The 19246-nt window shown below is 43.0% G+C and overlaps 1 protein-coding gene and 3 non-coding genes across 4 annotated transcripts in view; all 4 read right to left on the bottom strand.

Moving 5' to 3' along the window:
- Window positions 1-1995: 1995 nt before the first annotated feature.
- LOC119350031 overlaps window positions 1996-19246 on the bottom strand; it is a 108736-nt gene continuing 91485 nt past the window's right edge. Inside the window, exons 2-5 of the mRNA XM_037618068.1 lie at window positions 5262-5558; window positions 4503-4635; window positions 4292-4374; window positions 1996-2559 (exon numbers count right to left, since the gene is read on the bottom strand). Coding sequence (XP_037473965.1) covers window positions 2293-2559; window positions 4292-4374; window positions 4503-4635; window positions 5262-5558 — 780 coding nt within the window. The 3' untranslated portion in view covers window positions 1996-2292. The remainder of the gene's footprint in view (window positions 2560-4291; window positions 4375-4502; window positions 4636-5261; window positions 5559-19246) is intronic.
- On the bottom strand, window positions 3037-3115 carry LOC119351560. Its single transcript, XR_005170037.1, has one exon. It is a non-coding gene; the product is annotated as a small nucleolar RNA Z199 (small nucleolar RNA).
- Window positions 3290-3370, bottom strand: LOC119351559. The gene has a single exon (XR_005170036.1). It is a non-coding gene; the product is annotated as a small nucleolar RNA Z199 (small nucleolar RNA).
- On the bottom strand, window positions 3455-3551 carry LOC119351568. The gene has a single exon (XR_005170044.1). It is a non-coding gene; the product is annotated as a small nucleolar RNA R64/Z200 family (small nucleolar RNA).

Raw genomic sequence — 19246 nt, 5'->3', positions numbered from 1 at the left:
CCCCCTCTTCTCTCCGGTAGACTACGAGACCGACGCTGCTGCTGACCAGTTCGACTACGGAGTTGACGACCCCTCTCTCTTGCCAGAGCAACCAGGCAAGCCCCCCCCCCCTTGATCACCAGATATCGCCTATTCTACTCTATACTGCTTGCATTAGAGTAGTGTAGCATGTTACTGCTTTCGTTAATCCTATTCTGATGCATAGCCTGACATTGTCGCTACATCTGTTGATACCTTACCTGCAATCCTATATGCTTAGTATAGGATGCTAGTTTATCATCATTGGCCCTACATTCTTGTCAGTCTGCCTTGCTATACTATCGGGCCGTGATCACTTGGGAGGTGATCACGGGTATATACTATACGTACATACATACTATACAGATGGTGACTAAAGTCGGGTCAGCTCATTGAGTACCCGCAAGTGATTCTGACGAGGGGGCTGAAAGGACAGGTGGCTCCAACCCAGTAGAGGTGGGCCTGGGTTCCCGACGGCCCTCGACTGTTACTTTGTGGCGGAGCGACAGGGCAGGTTGAGACCACCTAGGAGACAGGTGGGCCTGGCCCTGTTCGGTGTTCGCGGATACTTAACACGCTTAACGAGATCTTGGTATTTGATCTGAGTCGGCTACGAGCCTATACGCACTAACCATCTACGTGGGAGTAGTTATGGGTATCCCGACGTCGTGGTATCAGCCGAAGCACTTCAGACGTCAGCGACGGAGCGGCGCGCCGAATTGGACTGGAACGCCACTAGGCTAGGTCTGCTTTCGGCCGCCCTCGCAACGTGCAGGTGTGCTATGGGCGATGGGCCCAGACCCCTGTGCGCTTAGGTTTAGACCGGCGTGCTGGCCTCTCTGTTTTGCCTAGGTGGGGCTGCGACGTGTTGATCTTCCGAGGCCGGGCATGACCCAGGAAAGTGTGTCCGGCCAAATGGGATCGAGCGTGTTGGGTTATGTGGTGCACCCCTGCAGGGAAGTTAATCTATTCGAATAGCCGTGATCTTCGGTAACAGGACGACTTGGAGTTGTACCTTGACCTTATGACAACTAGAACCGGATACTTAATAAAACACACCCTTCCAAGTGCCAGATACAACCGGTGGTCGCTCTACCTCAGGGATATGAGGAGGGGATCGCCGGGTAGGATTATGCTATGAGATGCTACTTGAAGATGCTACTTGGAGGACTTCAATCTACTCTCTTCTACATGCTGCAAGACGGAGGCTGCCAGAAGCGTAGTCTTCGACAGGATTAGCTATCCCCCTCTTATTCTGGCATTCTGCAGTTCAGTCCACCGATATGGCCCTTTACACATATACCCATGCATATGTAGTGTAGCTCCTTGCTTGCGAGTACTTTGGATGAGTACTCACGGTTGCTTTCTCCCTCTTTTCCCTTTTCCCTTCTACCTGGTTGACGCAACCAGATGCTGGAGCCCTGGAGCCAGACGCCACCGTCGACGACGACCCCTACTACACCGGAGGTGCCTACTACTACGTGCAGCCCGCTGACGACGACCAAGAGTAGTTAGGAGGATCCCAGGCAGGAGGCCTGCGCCTCTTTCGACTTGTATCCCAGTTTGTGCTAGCCTTCTTAAGGCAAACTTGTTTAACTTATGTCTGTACTCAGATATTGTTGCTTCCGCTGACTCGTTTATGATCGAGCACTTGTATTCGAGCCCTCGAGGCCCCTGGCTTGTATTATGATGCTTGTATGACTTATTTTATTTGTAGAGTTGTGTTGTGATATCTTCCCGTGAGTCCCTGATCTTGATCGTACACATTTGCGTGCATGATTAGTGTACGATTGAATCGGGGGCGTCACAATAGAACAAAATGGTTCGGTACAAAATGAAAGCAAATCTATATATCTAACAGTAGGTACAAAATAATGAAGGCCAATCCGTGTGCATATATACCAGCATAACACATAAACCCATCCATCAAAAATCTTGTTTATGAACATTGGCATCAAATCAACACAAATGCTGAATTATCGTGCACAAAAGGAAAGAGCTAATACAGGGCAGGTATATGGGTATCAAAACAAACAAGAAAGAAACTACAATCTATTTTAAGTAAACTCTTACAAGAAAGATGCCCCAGTAAGTAAGCTGAATGGGTGACAAACTGAATAGTGAACAAGTTGATAGTTGTACACTATAGTGTTTACGCACAGTGGAACTGAATGAATTTCAGATTATGTTGCATGCAAGAAGAGGAGCAGCAGTGCACTCTAGCTAGTGTCCTTGTCAGCTTGTGCAAAACAAGCAGCATTCATCAGGATAAATTCATGGAGTAAAGAAGAAATACGGAGATAACATCATCATCGGATGATGCGCTAACCAATCAACGACTTCGTTCGTCCAGATCACAGGCAGTGTGACAGAAGAAGAGACTACCTGGACATCCTCGACGGCGGCACGGAGGTCGGGCGAGTCCTTGACGGCCTTGATGTGGTCAACGACGTTCAGCCTGTCGACGATGCGCTTGAGCAGGTGAACCAAGCTTTCCCACGCAGGCTCCACGCCCTTCTCAAGCTCCTCCAGCTCGCCCTCCTGCATACAGAGAAACTTCAGATGAGCTAGACTGAAACTCTTGTCAGTTGCCACCTACATAAAATAGTCAAGACTAGAATCTAACTCAAATCAGGTATGCATTCTTCAGACGTTAAATGGAAGCTTTATATATATATATATGGCTATAAGGTATGATGCAAACCAACCAAAGTTTTCATCTCCATTCAGAACAAATTAGACTGCAATGGAGTTGCTTAATACTTATAGCATGATTGGTTTTCCGTTCTGAAACTGTAGACATGATGTGCTTGGCTCATGCTTCAGATACGATCGGTCTACAGAGATTCAGACTGCGCCACAAAGGCACAGTAACAGCTGATTGATATACAAGTAATAAGACAATACTCCCTCAGTGTCAAAGAAACCCGTCCTAGAAATTGCATCAAGCAATTCGTAAGAAAACAAGAATGTGAGCAGCATTGCTTTTCACAAGACAACGGTTATTTGAAGATAAGAAATCATCAGACTTTAAACTACGAATCACAAGAGTGTAACTCCTGTCATATTGTTGCAGCTTCTCATCATCACTTGAACCACAAATGAAATCAAGCAACACTTTAGATTGGAACTACAAATGGTAAATATCTTTGTTGTGGAGATAGTTCAATTTATAAACTCGTTCAAGCAAAATTATATTTGTTGTGAAGATAGCAGGACTTCCTTCAGTATGTGGATAGCATAGAAAGCCACAAACATATCAGGGTGTTGAGGTACCATCAGAGACTTAAATGCTAAGAATCAGAGGAGAAGAGCTCCATCATATTATGGTTTATTCCTCATCACTTGACCCTCAAACATATAAGCATGCATCGACAGCAAGAAAAAAGGCTATAACAATTTATAGTTTGGCAACTATCAGTATGAAATGCAAACATTATTGCTCAGAATATGAAATATCTTCTCATCAATGACAAATGGCATCTCTGAAGTCTGACATACGTTGTAGATTTCATGATTCATCACAGCATTTTGCAAACTGCGGAAAGGATCTCGTGACCACAGACATCACCATTCACCAATAATTAACAGTGTAAACATGTATCAGTAGAGTTGGATGAGCAGTACAAGTATATTAGTATAGGAACTAGAAGTGATGTGCTGTGTGCTACAAGACCACTAGCAACAGCAGCATGAGCAGTACAAGTATATTAGTATAGGAACTAGATGCCTAGGAATTGGGAGAAAATCCCAAACTAGGGAATAGCACACAAAAAAATAGCACACAAAAATGGCAGGCATTGCAAGCGTACTCTTCGAAGGGGAGCCTTGGCGCAGTGGTAAAGCTGCTGCCTTGTGACCAAGAGGTCACGGGTTCAAGTCCTGGAAACAGCCTCTTACAGAAATGTAGGGAAAGGCTGCGTACTATAGACCCAAAGTGGTCGGACCCTTCCCCGGACCCTGCGCAAGCGGGAGCTACATGCACCGGGCTGCCCTATTGCAAGCGTACTCTTCACTCGAAGCTCCAGGAAATAGCACAAAAAAATGAGTTGCCTAATAGAGCAACCAATTTCATGTTTGTTCTAATAAAAAAATAGCAACCTCCTACTATAATAATAGCAAAAGAAACACATAAGAAGTCATGCTGATTGCGCCTACTATAATAATAGCAAAAGTCATCGAATGGTGAGCAAACAAGACTAGAATTAACACTTGAGCGACAGAGTATCAGAAACCAATTCACGTTATAATCCAATCCTCAAAGTTGTCGCACAGAAAGAAACTCATTGTCGCCCAGGAGATATCTCGTGATAGCAGGCATCCCATAAGCCGCAGAAATGGCCAGAGCAGTGTCACCTGCAATAAGTAAAACAAAAGAACCAAATTAATCTAGGTTTACTGGGATGTGCGGCAGAATTGATGCGAAGAGATCAAAAGGGAACCGGATTAATTATCCTGTGAGAGTTCACGGGTTGACGAGGCACCTACACATGTCGAGCCACCTTTCCATGACCGCCGGGGTTCACCGCCCTCCTCGACATCCTCAGCTCCTTGGTCGCCACCCTGGCCGATCGGACCGGTCCACTCGCCCAGGCCTCTCCCCTCTCCTCGATCACCCTGCGTCGACGAGCCGCGTCAGATCGAATAGCCCACACTCCAAAAAATTGTAGAGAAACAAACCACACTCGGACCATCGCTGTTGAACCCCCTTTTCAATAAATAAGTCTTTTGTTAAAATGCTTTTTTTGTTTTAAATCAGCAACAACGCAATTTTTTATTCTAAAGGAAAGCTTAGCTTTACAAAGCAATTTATGTGGGAAAATCATCCTCTTATACAGAGGGCTAACAGAAATGATAACATTGGCAGTCAAAGACCGTTTAACTGACATTCTACCAGCTTGGATGATGTTCCAAAGTTGCCTGGGATAATGCTGAGTAAAAGGTTATCTCGATTACCAAAGGGAATCTGGTTGTTTCAGACATGCTACTTTACACAGTACCATTCCAATCCATTAGGGAGTGACAGTGTATCGAATCTGCAATGTAGTACTGTACAAGCTAGGCATTTCATCAAACAGGACAAATGCGTGGAAAGCAGAGTAGCGGCTGGTTGCATTGGATGGATTCATCTCCTCCATTGTTGGATGCATTTGCGCAAGAGAAGGGGATGGAAATTCAGAGACAGTACCCATCAGGAAGCTAGTGGGCCGTCGTACTCCATATAGAGAAGGGGATGAACGCACCTTCGCCTGTGGGTCGGGTCCGCTCCTGCGGTACGCCGAGGTCGCCGGGTGCTCGGAGCCGTGCGGCGCCGGGGTTACGCGAGGTCGGCGACCGTCCAGCGCACCACCCGAGCGGCCTTGCTGGAGCTCCCTCGTGGGATGGTTCAGCAGCGCCAGTCGCCGTCGATGAAGAGCTGCCGCTGCGGGATCTTCGCCGTGGCGACCATCGCGGGAGGCCGGGAGTGACTGGAGTTGCGTCGGCCGGGGTTGGTTGGTAGTACGACTACGAGGCGCGAGGTGGAGAAGAGGTGGGGAGCGCTATCCTCTCGGCGAGCACGCACGCTTCGGGGCGCCGTAATGCCGGAGGGGAGGGAGGGAGGAGCGATCTGGATCGAGGAGAATTGAGTTCAAATTGAGCGATCGGGGCGCCGTAATTTCCTATTTTTCGAGTGCCTAAATTGAGTTTTTTTGTAAATGACCTACCATATATTTGTTGTAAAATGGGACCAGATCATTTTTATAATATATTAGGCCATATTTAATGTTCAATTGACAAAATGGTTGATTGTCAAAAGTTTTTATACACCTCTGGTGAAAAAGACAAAATTCCGCTGTTTCAGCAGGAAGTGGGTCAAATTTAAACTACAGCTGCCTCATAGTTTGCTTTTTATTTTTTCCAAAAATCATTTCTACATACACAAGTATCTATTTAATTAGAGAAACACAAAAAAAATCCAAGATTCAACCACTAGGTAGGAATGGTCAATCCCGTCGTTTTGATCGCATTTTGAAACGGGCATAAAAAATTAAAAAAAAATCAAAAAATTTGAAAACCTTCGCGTTGTGTCATTATATGTAACCAAGTTTCCAAGAAAAATAATAAACTTGTAATACAGCAATTATTTTAAAAAAGTATTCTCAGAAATGAGCTATCATGCGTGAAGATCCATGGCATTCAAGCCAAATGATCAACCTTATGACCGCATTCATGACATAGTTTGTTCAAATGATCTCATATTTTGCACAAGGGTGCATATTGGAATGGCAAACAATGTTGCCTAAGGAAGTTTTGATTTTCTTTGGACGAAAAATCAATTTTCTATTTTTCGAGTGCCCAAAAGGAGGTTTTTTTGTGAAGGACCTCCCAAATAATTGTTGCAAAATTGGACCAAATTAATTTTATAAAATACTAGGACATATTTAATGTACAATTGACAAAATGGTTGGGTGTAAAAAGTTTTGATCCACCTCCCGTGAAAAAGACAAATTTCCGCCGATTCAGTTGGAAGCGGGTCAAATTTGAACTGCAGCTACCTCATAGTTTGTTATTTATTTTTTCCAAAAATCATTTATAGGTACATAAGTATCTATTTAATTAGAGAAACACCAAAAACTTTCATGATTCAACCACTAGCTAGGAACGGTCATTCCCGCTATTTTGACCGCATTTTGAAACGGACATAAAAAATTCAAAAAAAAATCAAAAAATTGGGAAACCTTCGCATTATGTCATTATATGTGGCCAAGTTCCCAGGAAAAATAACAAACTTGTAATACGGCAATTATTTTAAAAAAGTGTTCTCAGAAACGAGCTATCACGTGTGGAGATCAATGTCTTTCAAGCCAAATGATCAATCTTATGGCCACATTCATGGCATAGTTTGTTCAAATGATCTCATACAGTGCACAAGGGTGCATATTGGAATGGCAAACAATGTTTCCTAAGGAAGTTTTCATTTTCTTTGGACGAAAAAACCATTTTCCATTTTTCGAGTGCCCAAAAGGAGGTTTTTTTGTGAAGGACCTCCAAAATAATTGTTGCAAAATTGGACCAATTTAATTTTATAAAATACTAGGACATATTTAATGCACAATTGACAAAATGGTTGGGTGTAAAAAGTTTTGATCGACCTCTCGTGAAAATGACAAATTTCCGCCGATTCAGTTGGAAGCAGGTCAAATTTGAACTGCAACTGACTCATAGTTTGCTATTTATTTTTTCCAAAAATCATTTATAGGTACATAAGTATCTATTTAATAAGAGAAACACCAAAAAAAATTCCATGATTCAACCAATAGCTAGGAACGGTCATTCCCGCTGTTTTGACTGCATTTTGAAACGGGCATAAAAAATCAAAAAAAAAATCAAAAAATTGGGAAACCTTCGCATTGTGTCATTATATGTGGCCAAGTTCCCAGGAAAAATAACAAACTTGTAATACGGCAATTATTTAAAAAAGTGTTCTCAGAAACGAGCTATCATGTGTGGAGATCAATGTCTTTCAAGCCAAATGATCAATCTTATGGCCACATTCATGGCATAGTTTGTTCAAATGATCTCATATTGTGCACAAGGGTGCATATTGGAATGGAAAACAATGTTTCCTAAGGAAGTTTTCATTTTCTTTGGACGAAAAAACCATTTTCCATTTTTCGAGTGCCCAAAAGGAGGTTTTTTTAAGGACCTCCCAAATAATTATTGCAAAATTGGACCAAATTAATTTTATAAAATATTAGGACATATTTAATGCACAGTTGACAAAATGGTTGGGTGTAAAAAGTTTTGATCCACTTCTCGTGAAAAAGACAAATTTTCGCCGATTCAGTTGGAAGCGGGTCAAATTTGAACTGCAGCTGCCTCATAGTTTGCTATTTATTTTTTCCAAAAATCATTTATAGGTACATAAGTATCTATTTAATCAGAGAAACACCAAAAAAATTCCATGATTCAACCACTAGCTAGGAACGGTCATTCCCGCTGTTTTGACCGCATTTTGAAACGGGCATAAAAAATTCAAAAAAAATCAAAAAATTGAGAAACCTTCGCATTGTGTCATTATATGTGGCCAAGTTCCCAGGAAAAATAACAAACTTGTAATACGGCAATTATTTTAAAAAAATGTTCTCAGAAATGAGCTATCATCTCTGAAGATTCATGGCTTTCAAGCCAAATGATCAATTTTACGGCCACATTCATGGCAGAGTTTGTTCAAATGATCTCATATTGTGCACAAGGGTACATATTGGAATGGCAAACAATGTTGCCTAAGGGAGTTTTCATTTTCTTTGGATGAAAAATCAGTTTCCCATTTTTCGAGTGCCAAAAATGAGTTTTTTTTGTGAAGGACCTACCATATATTTGTTGCAAAATTCAACCAAATAAATTTTATAAAATACTAGGCCATTTTTAATGAACAATTGACAAAATGGTTGGGTGCCAAATGTTTTTATCCACCTTTGGTGAAAAAGACAAATTTTTGCTGATTCAGCGGGAAGCGGGACAAATTTGAACTGCATCCGCCTCACAGTTTGTTCTTTATTTTTTCAAAAAATCATTTATAGGTAGAAAACTATCTATTTAATCAGAAATACATGGTTTGGTGGCGATACGTTGAGGTTTGGATGGTGGCCCAGGACCCCAACTCCAAAGCGCGTAGACTCGCATGCCCGACGCGTGGTCATCGCGTGACTGTGGTGTTGCCACGCGTTCCGGGCGGCCTAGGCATGTCTAGTGGGTTGGGCACTCCCCTGATAGGTGTCAGGAAGAAGAAGGTAATAGAAGAATCTCACGAGGAGACTGAACCAAGCTCAAACATGAATTAGCACCCAAGTGTTTGATTAGTGGTACGGGAAATGCACATGGCCAATGGGCCTGAGTTTTGGCCCGAGGATGATCATCTACTAAGGACACTATCTTGGAAAAATTGCAGCTCAAATGGAGGAGCCTAGGTGTCACTTGATTTGCAACATACCACACTGGACAGAAATATGAATGTTGAAGCCACACTCACATGTACTGTTAGATGGGGTTCAAATTTTGTGGAGAGCTATGATTTGGGAATATAGAAGATGTGGCAAAAATTTAGCTCATTAGGATATGCCTAGCCAGTACTTCCTTCACAACAGTTCGAGCTGAACAAAAACTTTGGAAATTTGCCGAGGAAGATTTACCAGTCAAATGGAGTTGAATATTGTAATGAGGCAATGATTTGGATAGTAAAGAATGCCCAACTTTTTTGGGGAATTTTGGGAATGACAGAAATATAATACTTCACAACCTAGGGCAAAAATTGACACATGGACATGACACATAGGCAAAACTGATGAGGTGGCGCCTTGTCATAGCAATAAGTACCAATGCATCCACGTTCACAGCCTCATGACCATTTATATTGGTCGTAATCAGGTAGAAATAAGGTCATTGGAGCCTCTTGTCTGCTTTGTGACCATTTGGTGTAAGCAATTTCAGGGTTTGAGCCCTTCCAAGTGAAATGGCCGTGAATTTACGACCAATTCAGCTGGGGTCACTAAGAGAAGGTCATAAGTTGACATATTTCTTGTAGTGCCAAGCCAGACCCTTCTTTTCCCAGGAGGTGAGCCGCATGGGGGCTCCGGATCGGGCCGCCGCCCAGTTAGCACCGCGCGGCTCGGTGATGTAGAACCACTCTGATTGCCACCCTTTTACGGTCTCCGCAAAGGAACCGTCCAGCCATGTGACGTTGGGCATCCTGCCCATCATGGCCCCTCCGCACTCTGCTTGCTAGCCGCTTACAATCTTTGGCTTCACGCAGAAGATTCGCAGCCACAGGCCAAAGTGAGGCCGGATGCGGAGGAAGGCCTCGCATATGACGATGAACGCCGAGATGTTGAGGACGAAATTCGGGGCTAGATCATGGAAATCTAGCCCGTAGTAGAACATGAGCCCGCGGACGAAGGGATGGAGTGGAAATCCCAGTCCACGAACGAAATGGGCGACAAACACGACCCTCTCGTGGGGTCCTGGGGTCGGAATGACCTTCCCGACGTCCGGTAGCTGGTGCGCTATGTCTGTGGCCAAGTATCCGGCCGCCCGAAGATTTGCGATATGCTTCTCCTAGACGGTGGAAGCCACCCACTTGCCTCCTGCTCCGGACATGTTTAGCTGTGCGGAGAAGACTTGGGCCTGGGCACTGGTGCTCGAGGGGGCAAGAGTGGGCAAAGGAAGAAGAAGGTGTGGGTAAAAATGGGGAACTCTTATCCCTTTATAGAGGCGACGAAAGCGGTGCGCCTCCCCACTTGCCCGTTGGGAATCACTTGCTTCCCAAAGCACCACGATTGATGGCGTGGTGGGATTACCCGTACCCATATTGATGAGAATCCCGTGATAAGGGGACACGATCTCTGCTTTGACAAGACATGTAAAGAAACCGCCTCACTATATGCGCTGTGGCTGGTTGTGGTAAAATGGTTCGAACAATGGCCCGACCGTGATGACGTGTTGCGTTGCCTAAAAAGTTGTCAGCAGATTGCATTTGTGAAATATCATTCTCTCTACGGTGGCATGTGAAGATCATTTTGTGGATCCGGACACGGTTCAAGTGTTCGATAATTACTTTGGAGTATTCGGAGAAGGAACCCGCCCTACAATGCCGAAGGCAAGATTGCGGGCCGGACTCATCGTCATTGAAGCCAGGTTCAGGGGCTACTGAGGGAGTCCTGGATTAGGGGGTATCCGGACAGCCGAACTGTGTACAACGTCCGGACTATTGAAGCATGAAGATATAAGACTCAAGACTTCGGCCCGTGTCCGGATGGGACTCTCCTTTGCGTGGAAGACAAGCTTGGCAATCCGGATATTGTGTTTCCTTCCTTGTAACCGACTCCATGTAAACCCTAGCCCTCTCCAGTGTCTATATAAACCGGAGAGGTTGGTCCTTAGAAGGCCGATCACAATTACAATCATACCATCATAGGCTAGCTTTTAGGGTTTAGCCTCTACGATTTCGTGGTAGATCTACTCTTGTACTACTCATATCTTCAATATTAATCAAGCAGGAAGTAGGGTTTTACCTCCATCGAGAGGGCCCGAAGCTGGGTAAACATTGTGTCCTTTGCTTCCTGTTACCATCAGCCTAAGACGCACTGATCGGGACCCCGTACCCGAGATCCGCCGGTTTTGACACCGACAACCACATAAACAGCTCCTGCACACAAAGAACAAATACTTGCAACCCGACATGTTAAAGGGATTGTCAGTCCCTTTCGTGTAACGGCGCCAGAAATTGGCCCATGGACAGGAGAAAGTTGTAATAGATTGATAGGTACAAATAAAAACAAATAAAATCCAGTGAGGTATTTTTGGGTTTTTGATAATATAGATATGAAAATAAAAGCGAATAAAAATAGATCGCGAATGCAAATATAATAAAGAAGAGACCCGGGGGCCGTAGATTTCACTAGTGGCTTCTCTCGAGAAAAATAGCATACGGTGGGTAAACAAATTACTGTTGGGCAATTGATAGAACTTCAAATAATCATGACGATATCCATGCAATGATCTGTTGGGAAATGTAGCATGCAATTTCAAAAAATATTCCTATGCTCACGCAAGATCTATCTAGGAGATGTATAGCAACGAGAGGGGGAGAGTGTGTCCATGTACCCTCGTAGACCGAAAGCGGAAGAGTTAACTTAACGCGGTTGATGTAGTCGAACGTCTTCTCGAATCAACCGACCAAGTACCGAATGTACGGCACCTCCGAGTTTTGCACACGTTCAGCGCGATGATGTCCCTCGAGCTCTTGATCCAGCAGAGGGTCGGGGGAGTAGATGAGTTCCGTCAGCACGACGGCGTGGTGACGGTGATGGTGATGTGATCCATGCAAGGCTTCACCTAAGCACTACGACAATATGTCCGGAGGCATAAATTGTGGAGGGGGGGGGGGGGCACCGCACACAGCTTGGAGCCAATCTTATGTGTTCTAGTGGTGCCCTCCCTCATATATATAGGTGGGAGGGAGAGGGAGCAGCCAAGGGGGCGCCCAAGTAGGAGGAATCCTACTTGGGGCCCTAATCCTATTCGGCTCCCCCCTTTCCATATCTTTCGGAGGGGGGAGGAAGGAGGAGGGAGGAGGGAAGGAAGGGGGAGGCTGAATCCCTCCCCTTCCTTCTCTCTTCCCCTCTTTCCTCCCCCTCTCCTAATTCTGCCTACATGGGGCGCACCAGCCCCTTAGGGGCTGGTCTGTCCTCTTATTGGCCCATTAGGCCCATGTAGTTTGCCGGGGGTAGCCCGAAGCCCCTTCCGGTGACCCGATACATACCCGGTACCCCCGGAACACTTCCGGTGTCCGAATACTATCGTTCCATATATGAATCTTTACCTCTTGACCATTTCAAGACTCCTCATCATGTCCGTGATCTCATCCGGGACTCCAAACAACATTCGGTCACCAAATCACATAACTCATATAATACAAATCATCATTGAACGTTAAGTGTGCGGACCCTACGGGTTCGAGAACTATGTAGACATGACCGAGACACCTCTTCGGTCAATAACCAATAGCGGAACCTGGATGCTCATATTGGCTCCCACATATTCTACGAAGATCTTTATCGGTCGAACCGTTATGACAACATACGTTATTCCCTTTGTCATCGGTATGTTACTTGCCCGAGATTCGATCATTGGTATCTTCATACCTAGTTTAATCTTGTTACTGGAAAGTCTCTTTACTCGTTTCATAATGCATCATCCCACAACTAACTCATTAGTCACATTGCTTGCAAGGCTTCTTATGATGTGCATTACCAAGAGGGCCTAGAGATACCCCTCTGATACTCGGAGTGACAAATCCTAATCTCGATCTATGCCAACCCAACAAATGCCTTCGGAGATACCTGTAGAGCATCTTTATAATCACCCAGTTATGTTGTGACGTTTGATAGCACATAGTCATTTTCCCGGTTAGCACTCCTCCAGTATCTGGGAGATGCATAATCTCATAGTCGGAGGAATATGTATTTGACATGAAGAAAGCAGTAACAATAAAACTGAACGATCATTATGCTAAGCTAACAAATGGGTCTTGTCCATCACATCGTTCTCCTAATGATGTGATCCCGTTCATCAAGTGACGACACATGTCTATGGTTAGGAAACTTAACCATCTTTGATTAACAAGCTAGTCAATAGAGGCATACTAGGGACACGGTGTTTTGTCTATGTATCCACACATGTTTCAAGCTTCCGGTTAATACAATTCTAGCATGAATAATAGACATTTATCATGATATAAGGAAATATAAAATAACAACTTTATTATTGCATCTAGGGCATATTTCCTTCAGTCTCCCACTGGCACTAGAGTCAATAATCTATTTCACATCGACGTGTGATTTAACACCAATAGTTCACATATGTATGTGATTAACACCCATAGTTCACATCGCCATGTGACCAACGCCCAAAGGGTTTACTAGAGTCAATAATCTAGTTCACGTCGCTATGTGATTAACACCCAACGAGTACTAAGGTGTGATCATGTTTTGCCTGTGAGAGCAGTTTAGTCAACGGGTCTGCCACATTCAAAGCCGTATGTATTTTGCATATTTTCTATGTCTACAATGCTCTGCATGGAGCTATTCTAGCTAATTGCTCCTACTTTCAATATGTATCTAGATTGAGACTCAGAGTCATCCGGATCGGTGTAAAAGCTTGCATCGACGTAACTCTTTACGATGAACTCTTTATCACCTCCATAACCGAGAAATATTTCCTTAGTCCTCTTAGGTAACTAAGGATAACTTTGAACGTTGTCCAGTGATCCACACCTGGATCACTATTGTACCCCCTTGCCAAATACATGATAAGGTACACAATAGGTCTGGTACACAACATAGCATACATAATAGAACCTATGGCTAAGGCATAGGGAATGACTTTCATTCTCGTTCTATTTTCTGTTGTGGTCTAGTTTTGAGTCTTACTCAACTTTACACCTTGCAACACAGGCAAGAACTCTTTCTTTGACTATTCCATTTTGAACTACTTCAAAATCTTGTCAAGGTATGTACTAAATTGAAAAATATTATTAAGCGTCTTGATCTATCTCTATAGATCTTGATGCCCAATATGTAAGCAGCTTCACCAAGGTATTTCTTTGAAAAACTCCTTTCAAACTCTCCTTTATGCTTTCCAGAAAATTCTACATTATTTCCGATCAACAATATGTCATTCACATATATTTATCAGAAAGCTAGGCTATAGTGCTCCCACTCACTTTCTTGTAAATATAGACTTCACCGCAAGTCTGTATAAAACTATATGCTTTGATCAACTCATCAAAGCGTATATTCCAACTCCGAGATGCTTGCACCAGTCCATAGATGGATCATTGGAGCTTGCACATTTTGTTAGCACCTTTAGGATTGACAAAACCTTCTGGTTGCATCATATACAACCCCTTTTTAATAAATCCATTAAGGAATGCAGTTTTGTTATCCATTTGCCAGATTTCATAAAATGTGGCAATTGCTAACATGATTCGGACGGACTTAAGCATCGCTATGGGTGAGAAAGTCTCATCGTAGTCAGCTCCTTGAACTTGTCGAAAACCTTTTGCGAAAATTCAAGCTTTGTAGATAGTAACACTACCATCACCATCCGTCTTCTTCTTGAAGATCCATTTATTTGCTATGGCTCACCAATCATCGAGCAAGTCAACCAAAGTCCACGCTTTGTTCTCATACATGGATCCTATCTCAGATTTCATGGCCTCAAGCCATTTATCGAAATCTGGGCTCACCATCGTTTCTTCATAGTTTGTAGGTTCATCATGGTCTAGTAACGTGACTTCCAGAACAGGATTACCGTACCACTCTGGTGTGGATCGTGCTCTGGTTGAACTACGACGTTCTGTACTAACTTGATTTGAAGTTTCATGATCATCATCATTAGCTTCCTCTCTAGTCGGTGTAGGCATCATGGGACCAGATTTCTCGGATGAGCTACTTTCCAAATTGAGATAAGGTACAATTACCTCATCAAGTTCTGCTTTCCTCCCACTCACTTCTTTCGAGAGAAACTCCTTCTCTAGAAAGGTTCCATTCTTGGCAAGAAAGATCTGGCCTTCGGATCTGTGATAGAAGGTGTACCCAATTGTTTCCTTAAGGTATGCTTTAAAGATGCACTTCTTCGATTTGGATTTGAGCTTATCAGGATGAAGCCTTTTGACATAAGCATCGCTACCCCAAACATTAAGCAACCATAGCTTAGGTTTATTGCCCATCCATAGTTCATACGGTGTCATCTCAACGGATTTAGATGGTGCCTTGTTTAACGTGAATGCAACTGTCTCTAATGCATAACCCCAAAACAATAGTGGTAAATCAGTAAGAGACATCATAGATCGCGTCGTATCTAATAAAGTACGGTTATGACGCTCGGACACACCATTACACTGTGGTGTTCCAGGTGACGTGAGTTGTGAAACTATTCCACATTGTTTTAAATGAAGGCCAAACTCGTAACTCAAATATTCACCTCCGTCATCAGATCATTGATTTTTTTTTCTTGTTACGATGATTCTGCACTTTACTCTGAAATTCTTTGAACTTTTCAAATGTTTCAGACTTGTGTTCCATTAAGTAGATATACCCATATCTGCTCAAATCATCTGTGAAGGTCAGAAAATAACAATACCCACCGCTAGACTCAACAACATGTATATCAAATATACCTTTGTTCTCTTTGCCATCCTTCTTATCCACCAAATATTTGGGGTAGTTCCGCTTCAAGTGACCATTTCTTTTGTAGTAGAAGTACTCAGTTTCAGGCTTAGGTCCAGCTTTGGGCTTCTTCATGGGAGTGACAACTTGCTTGCCATTCTTCTTGAAGTTCCCTTTCTTTCCCTTTGCCCTTTTCTTGAAACTAGTGGTCTTGATTAATCATCAACACTTGATGTTTTTTATTGATTTCTACCTTCATCGATTTCAGCATCACGAAGAGCCCGGGAATCGCTTTTGTCATCCCTTGCATATTATAGTTCATCACGAAGTTCTAGTAACTTGGTGATGATGACTAGAGAAATTTGTCAATCACTATCTTATTTGGAAGATTAACTCCCACTTGATTCAAGCGATTGTAGTACCCAGACATTCTGAGCACATGCTCACTACCTGAGCTATTCTCCTCCATCTTTTAGGCGAAGTACTTGTAAGAGATCTTATATACCTCTCGACACGGGCATGAGTCTAAAATACCAATTTCAGCTCTTGGAACATCTCATATGCTCTGTGGCGTTCAAAACAATTTTTGAAGTCCCGGTTCTAAGCCGTAAAGCATGGTGCACTAAACTATCAAGTTGTCATCATATTGAGCTAGCCAAACATTCATAAAGTCTGCATTTGCTCCTGCAATAGGTCTGTCACCTAGCGGTGCATCAAGGACATAATTCTTCTGTGCAGCAATGAGGATAAACCTCAGATCACGGACCCAGTCCGCATCATTGCTACTATCATCTTTCAACTTAGTTTTCTCTAGGAACATATCAAAAAAACATAGGGCAGCTACAACGCAAGCTATTGATCTACAACATAATTTGCAAATACTATCAGGATTAAGTTCATCATAAATTACGTTCAATTAATCATATTACTTAAGAACTCCCACTGATACGTCACCAACGTATCTATAATTTTTGATTGTTCCATGCTATTATATTATTTGTTTTGGATGTTTAATAGGCATTTATATGCTATTTTATATTAGTTTTGAGACTAACCTATTAACCAAGAGCCCAGTGCCAGTTTCTGTTTTTTGTCTGCTTTAGAGTTTCACAGAAAAGGAATACCAAATGGAGTCCAAACGGAATGAAACTTTCGCGATGATCTTTCTTGGACCAGAAGCAAACCAGGAGACTTGGGGATGAAGTTGGAGACGCAACGAGGCACCCACGAAGGTGGAGGGATCCCCCTGCCTCGTGGGCCCATCGTGGGTCTCCTAACCTAGTTCCTTCACCTATATATACTTTTATGCCCCAAAAATATCGAGGGGAGCCACGAAACCACATTTCCACCGCTGCAACCTTCTGTACCCATGAGATCCCTTCTAGGGGCCTTTTCCGGCATCCTGCCAAAGGGGGATTCGATCATAGAGGGCTTCTACATCAACACTATTACCATTCCGATGAAGCGTGAGTAGTTTACCACAGACCTACGGGTCCATAGCTAGTAGCAAAATGGCTTCTTCTCTCTCTTTAATTTTCAATACCATGTTCTCCTCGATGTTCTTGGAGATCTATTCGATGTAATATTCTTTTGCGGTATGTTTGCCGAGATGCGATGAATTATGGATTTATGGTCAGATTATCTATGAATATTATTTGGTTCTTCTGTGAATTCTTATATGCTTGATTTGATATCTTTGCAAGTCTTTGAATTATCGGTTTAGTTTGGCCTACTAGATTGGTTTTTCTTGCAATGGAAGAAGTTCTTAGCTTTGGGTTCAATCTTGTTGTGTCCTTTCCCAGTGACAGTAGGGGCAGCAAGGCACGTATTGTATTGTTGCCATCGAGGATAAAAAGACGGGGTTTTCATCATATTTCTTGAGTTAATTCCTCTACATCATGTCATCTTACTTAATGCATTACTCCGTTCTTTATGAACTTAATACTCTAGATGCATGCTAGATAGCGGTCAATGTGTGGAGCAATAGTAGTAGATGCAGGCAGGAGTCGGTCTACTTGACACGGACGTGATGCCTATGTTCATGATCATTGCCTTAGATATCGTCGTAATTATGCGCTCTTATATCAATTGCTCGGCAGTAATTTGTTCACCCACCATAATATTTGCTATCTCGAGAGAAGCCACTAGTGAACTTATTGACCCCGGGTCTATTTTACACATATTAGTTTCCCATCAACTTGCCAATTTCTGTCGCCGCTCCTTTAGTTTGCAATCTTTACTTTCCAATCTATAAACCAAAAATACCAAAAGTATTTACTTTTTTTTATCTATCTCTATCAGTTCTCACTTTTGCAAGTAACCGTGAAGGGATTGACAACCCCTTTATTGCGTTGGGTGCAAGTTGTTGATTGTTTGTGCAGGTATTTGGTGACCTGTGCGTTGTCTCCTACTGGATTGATACCTTGGTTCTCAGACTGAGGGAAGTACTTACTCTACTTTGCTGCATCACCCTTTCCTCTTCAAGTGAAAAACCAACGCAAGATCAAGAGGTAGCACCCACTTAGATAGACATACCTCTAGTCATCTAAATGATACATGATCCAAATCAACTAAACCATGTCCGATCATCACGTGAGATGGAGTAGTCTTCAATGGTGAACATCACTATGTTGATCATATCTACTATATGATTCACATTCGACCTTTCGGTCTCCAGTGTTTCGAGGCCATATCTGTATATGCTAGGCTCGTCAAGTTTAACCCGAGTATTCCGCATGTGCAAAACTGTCTTGCACCCGTTGTATTTGAACGTAGAGCTTATCTCACCCGATCATCACGTGGTGTCTCGACATGAAGAACTTTCGCAACGGTGCATACTCGGGGAGAACACCTATACCTTGAAATTTTAGTAAGGGATCATCTTATAATGCTACTGCCATACTAAGCAAAATAAGATGCATAAAGATAAACATCGCATGCAATCAAAATATGTGACATGATATGGCCATCATCATCCTATGCTTTTGATCTCCAACACCAAAGCAACGTCATGATCTCCATCTTCACCGGATTGACAGCTTGATCTCCATCGTAGCGTCGTGGTCGTCTCGCCAACTATTACTTCTACGACTATCGCTATCGCTTAGTGATAAAGTAAAGAAATTACATGATGTTTGTATTTCATACAATAAAGCGACAATTATATGGCTCCTGCCAGTTGCCGATAACTTTTTACAAAACATGATCATCTCATACAACATCTTTATATCACATCATGTCTTGACCATATCACATCACAACATGTCCTGCAAAAACAAGTCTGACATCTTCTACTTTGTTTGTTGCAAGTTTTACGTGGCTGCTATGGGGTTCTAGCAAAAACCGTACTTACCTACGGCACAAAAACCACAACCGTGATTTATCAAGTTTGTTGTTTTAACCTTCACGAGGACCGGCCGCAGTCAAATTCGATTCAACTAAAGTTGGAGAAATAGACACCCGCCAGCCACCTTTATGCAAAATTAGTTGCATGTCTGTCGGTGGAACCAATCGCATGA

The sequence above is a fragment of the Triticum dicoccoides genome, chromosome 1B, assembly GCF_002162155.2.
Source record: "Triticum dicoccoides isolate Atlit2015 ecotype Zavitan chromosome 1B, WEW_v2.0, whole genome shotgun sequence".
In the NCBI taxonomy this organism is placed as follows: Eukaryota; Viridiplantae; Streptophyta; class Magnoliopsida; order Poales; family Poaceae; genus Triticum; species Triticum dicoccoides.
The sequence above is the reverse complement of the archived record's forward strand: the minus strand, read 5'-3'. Positions and strand labels throughout refer to the sequence as shown.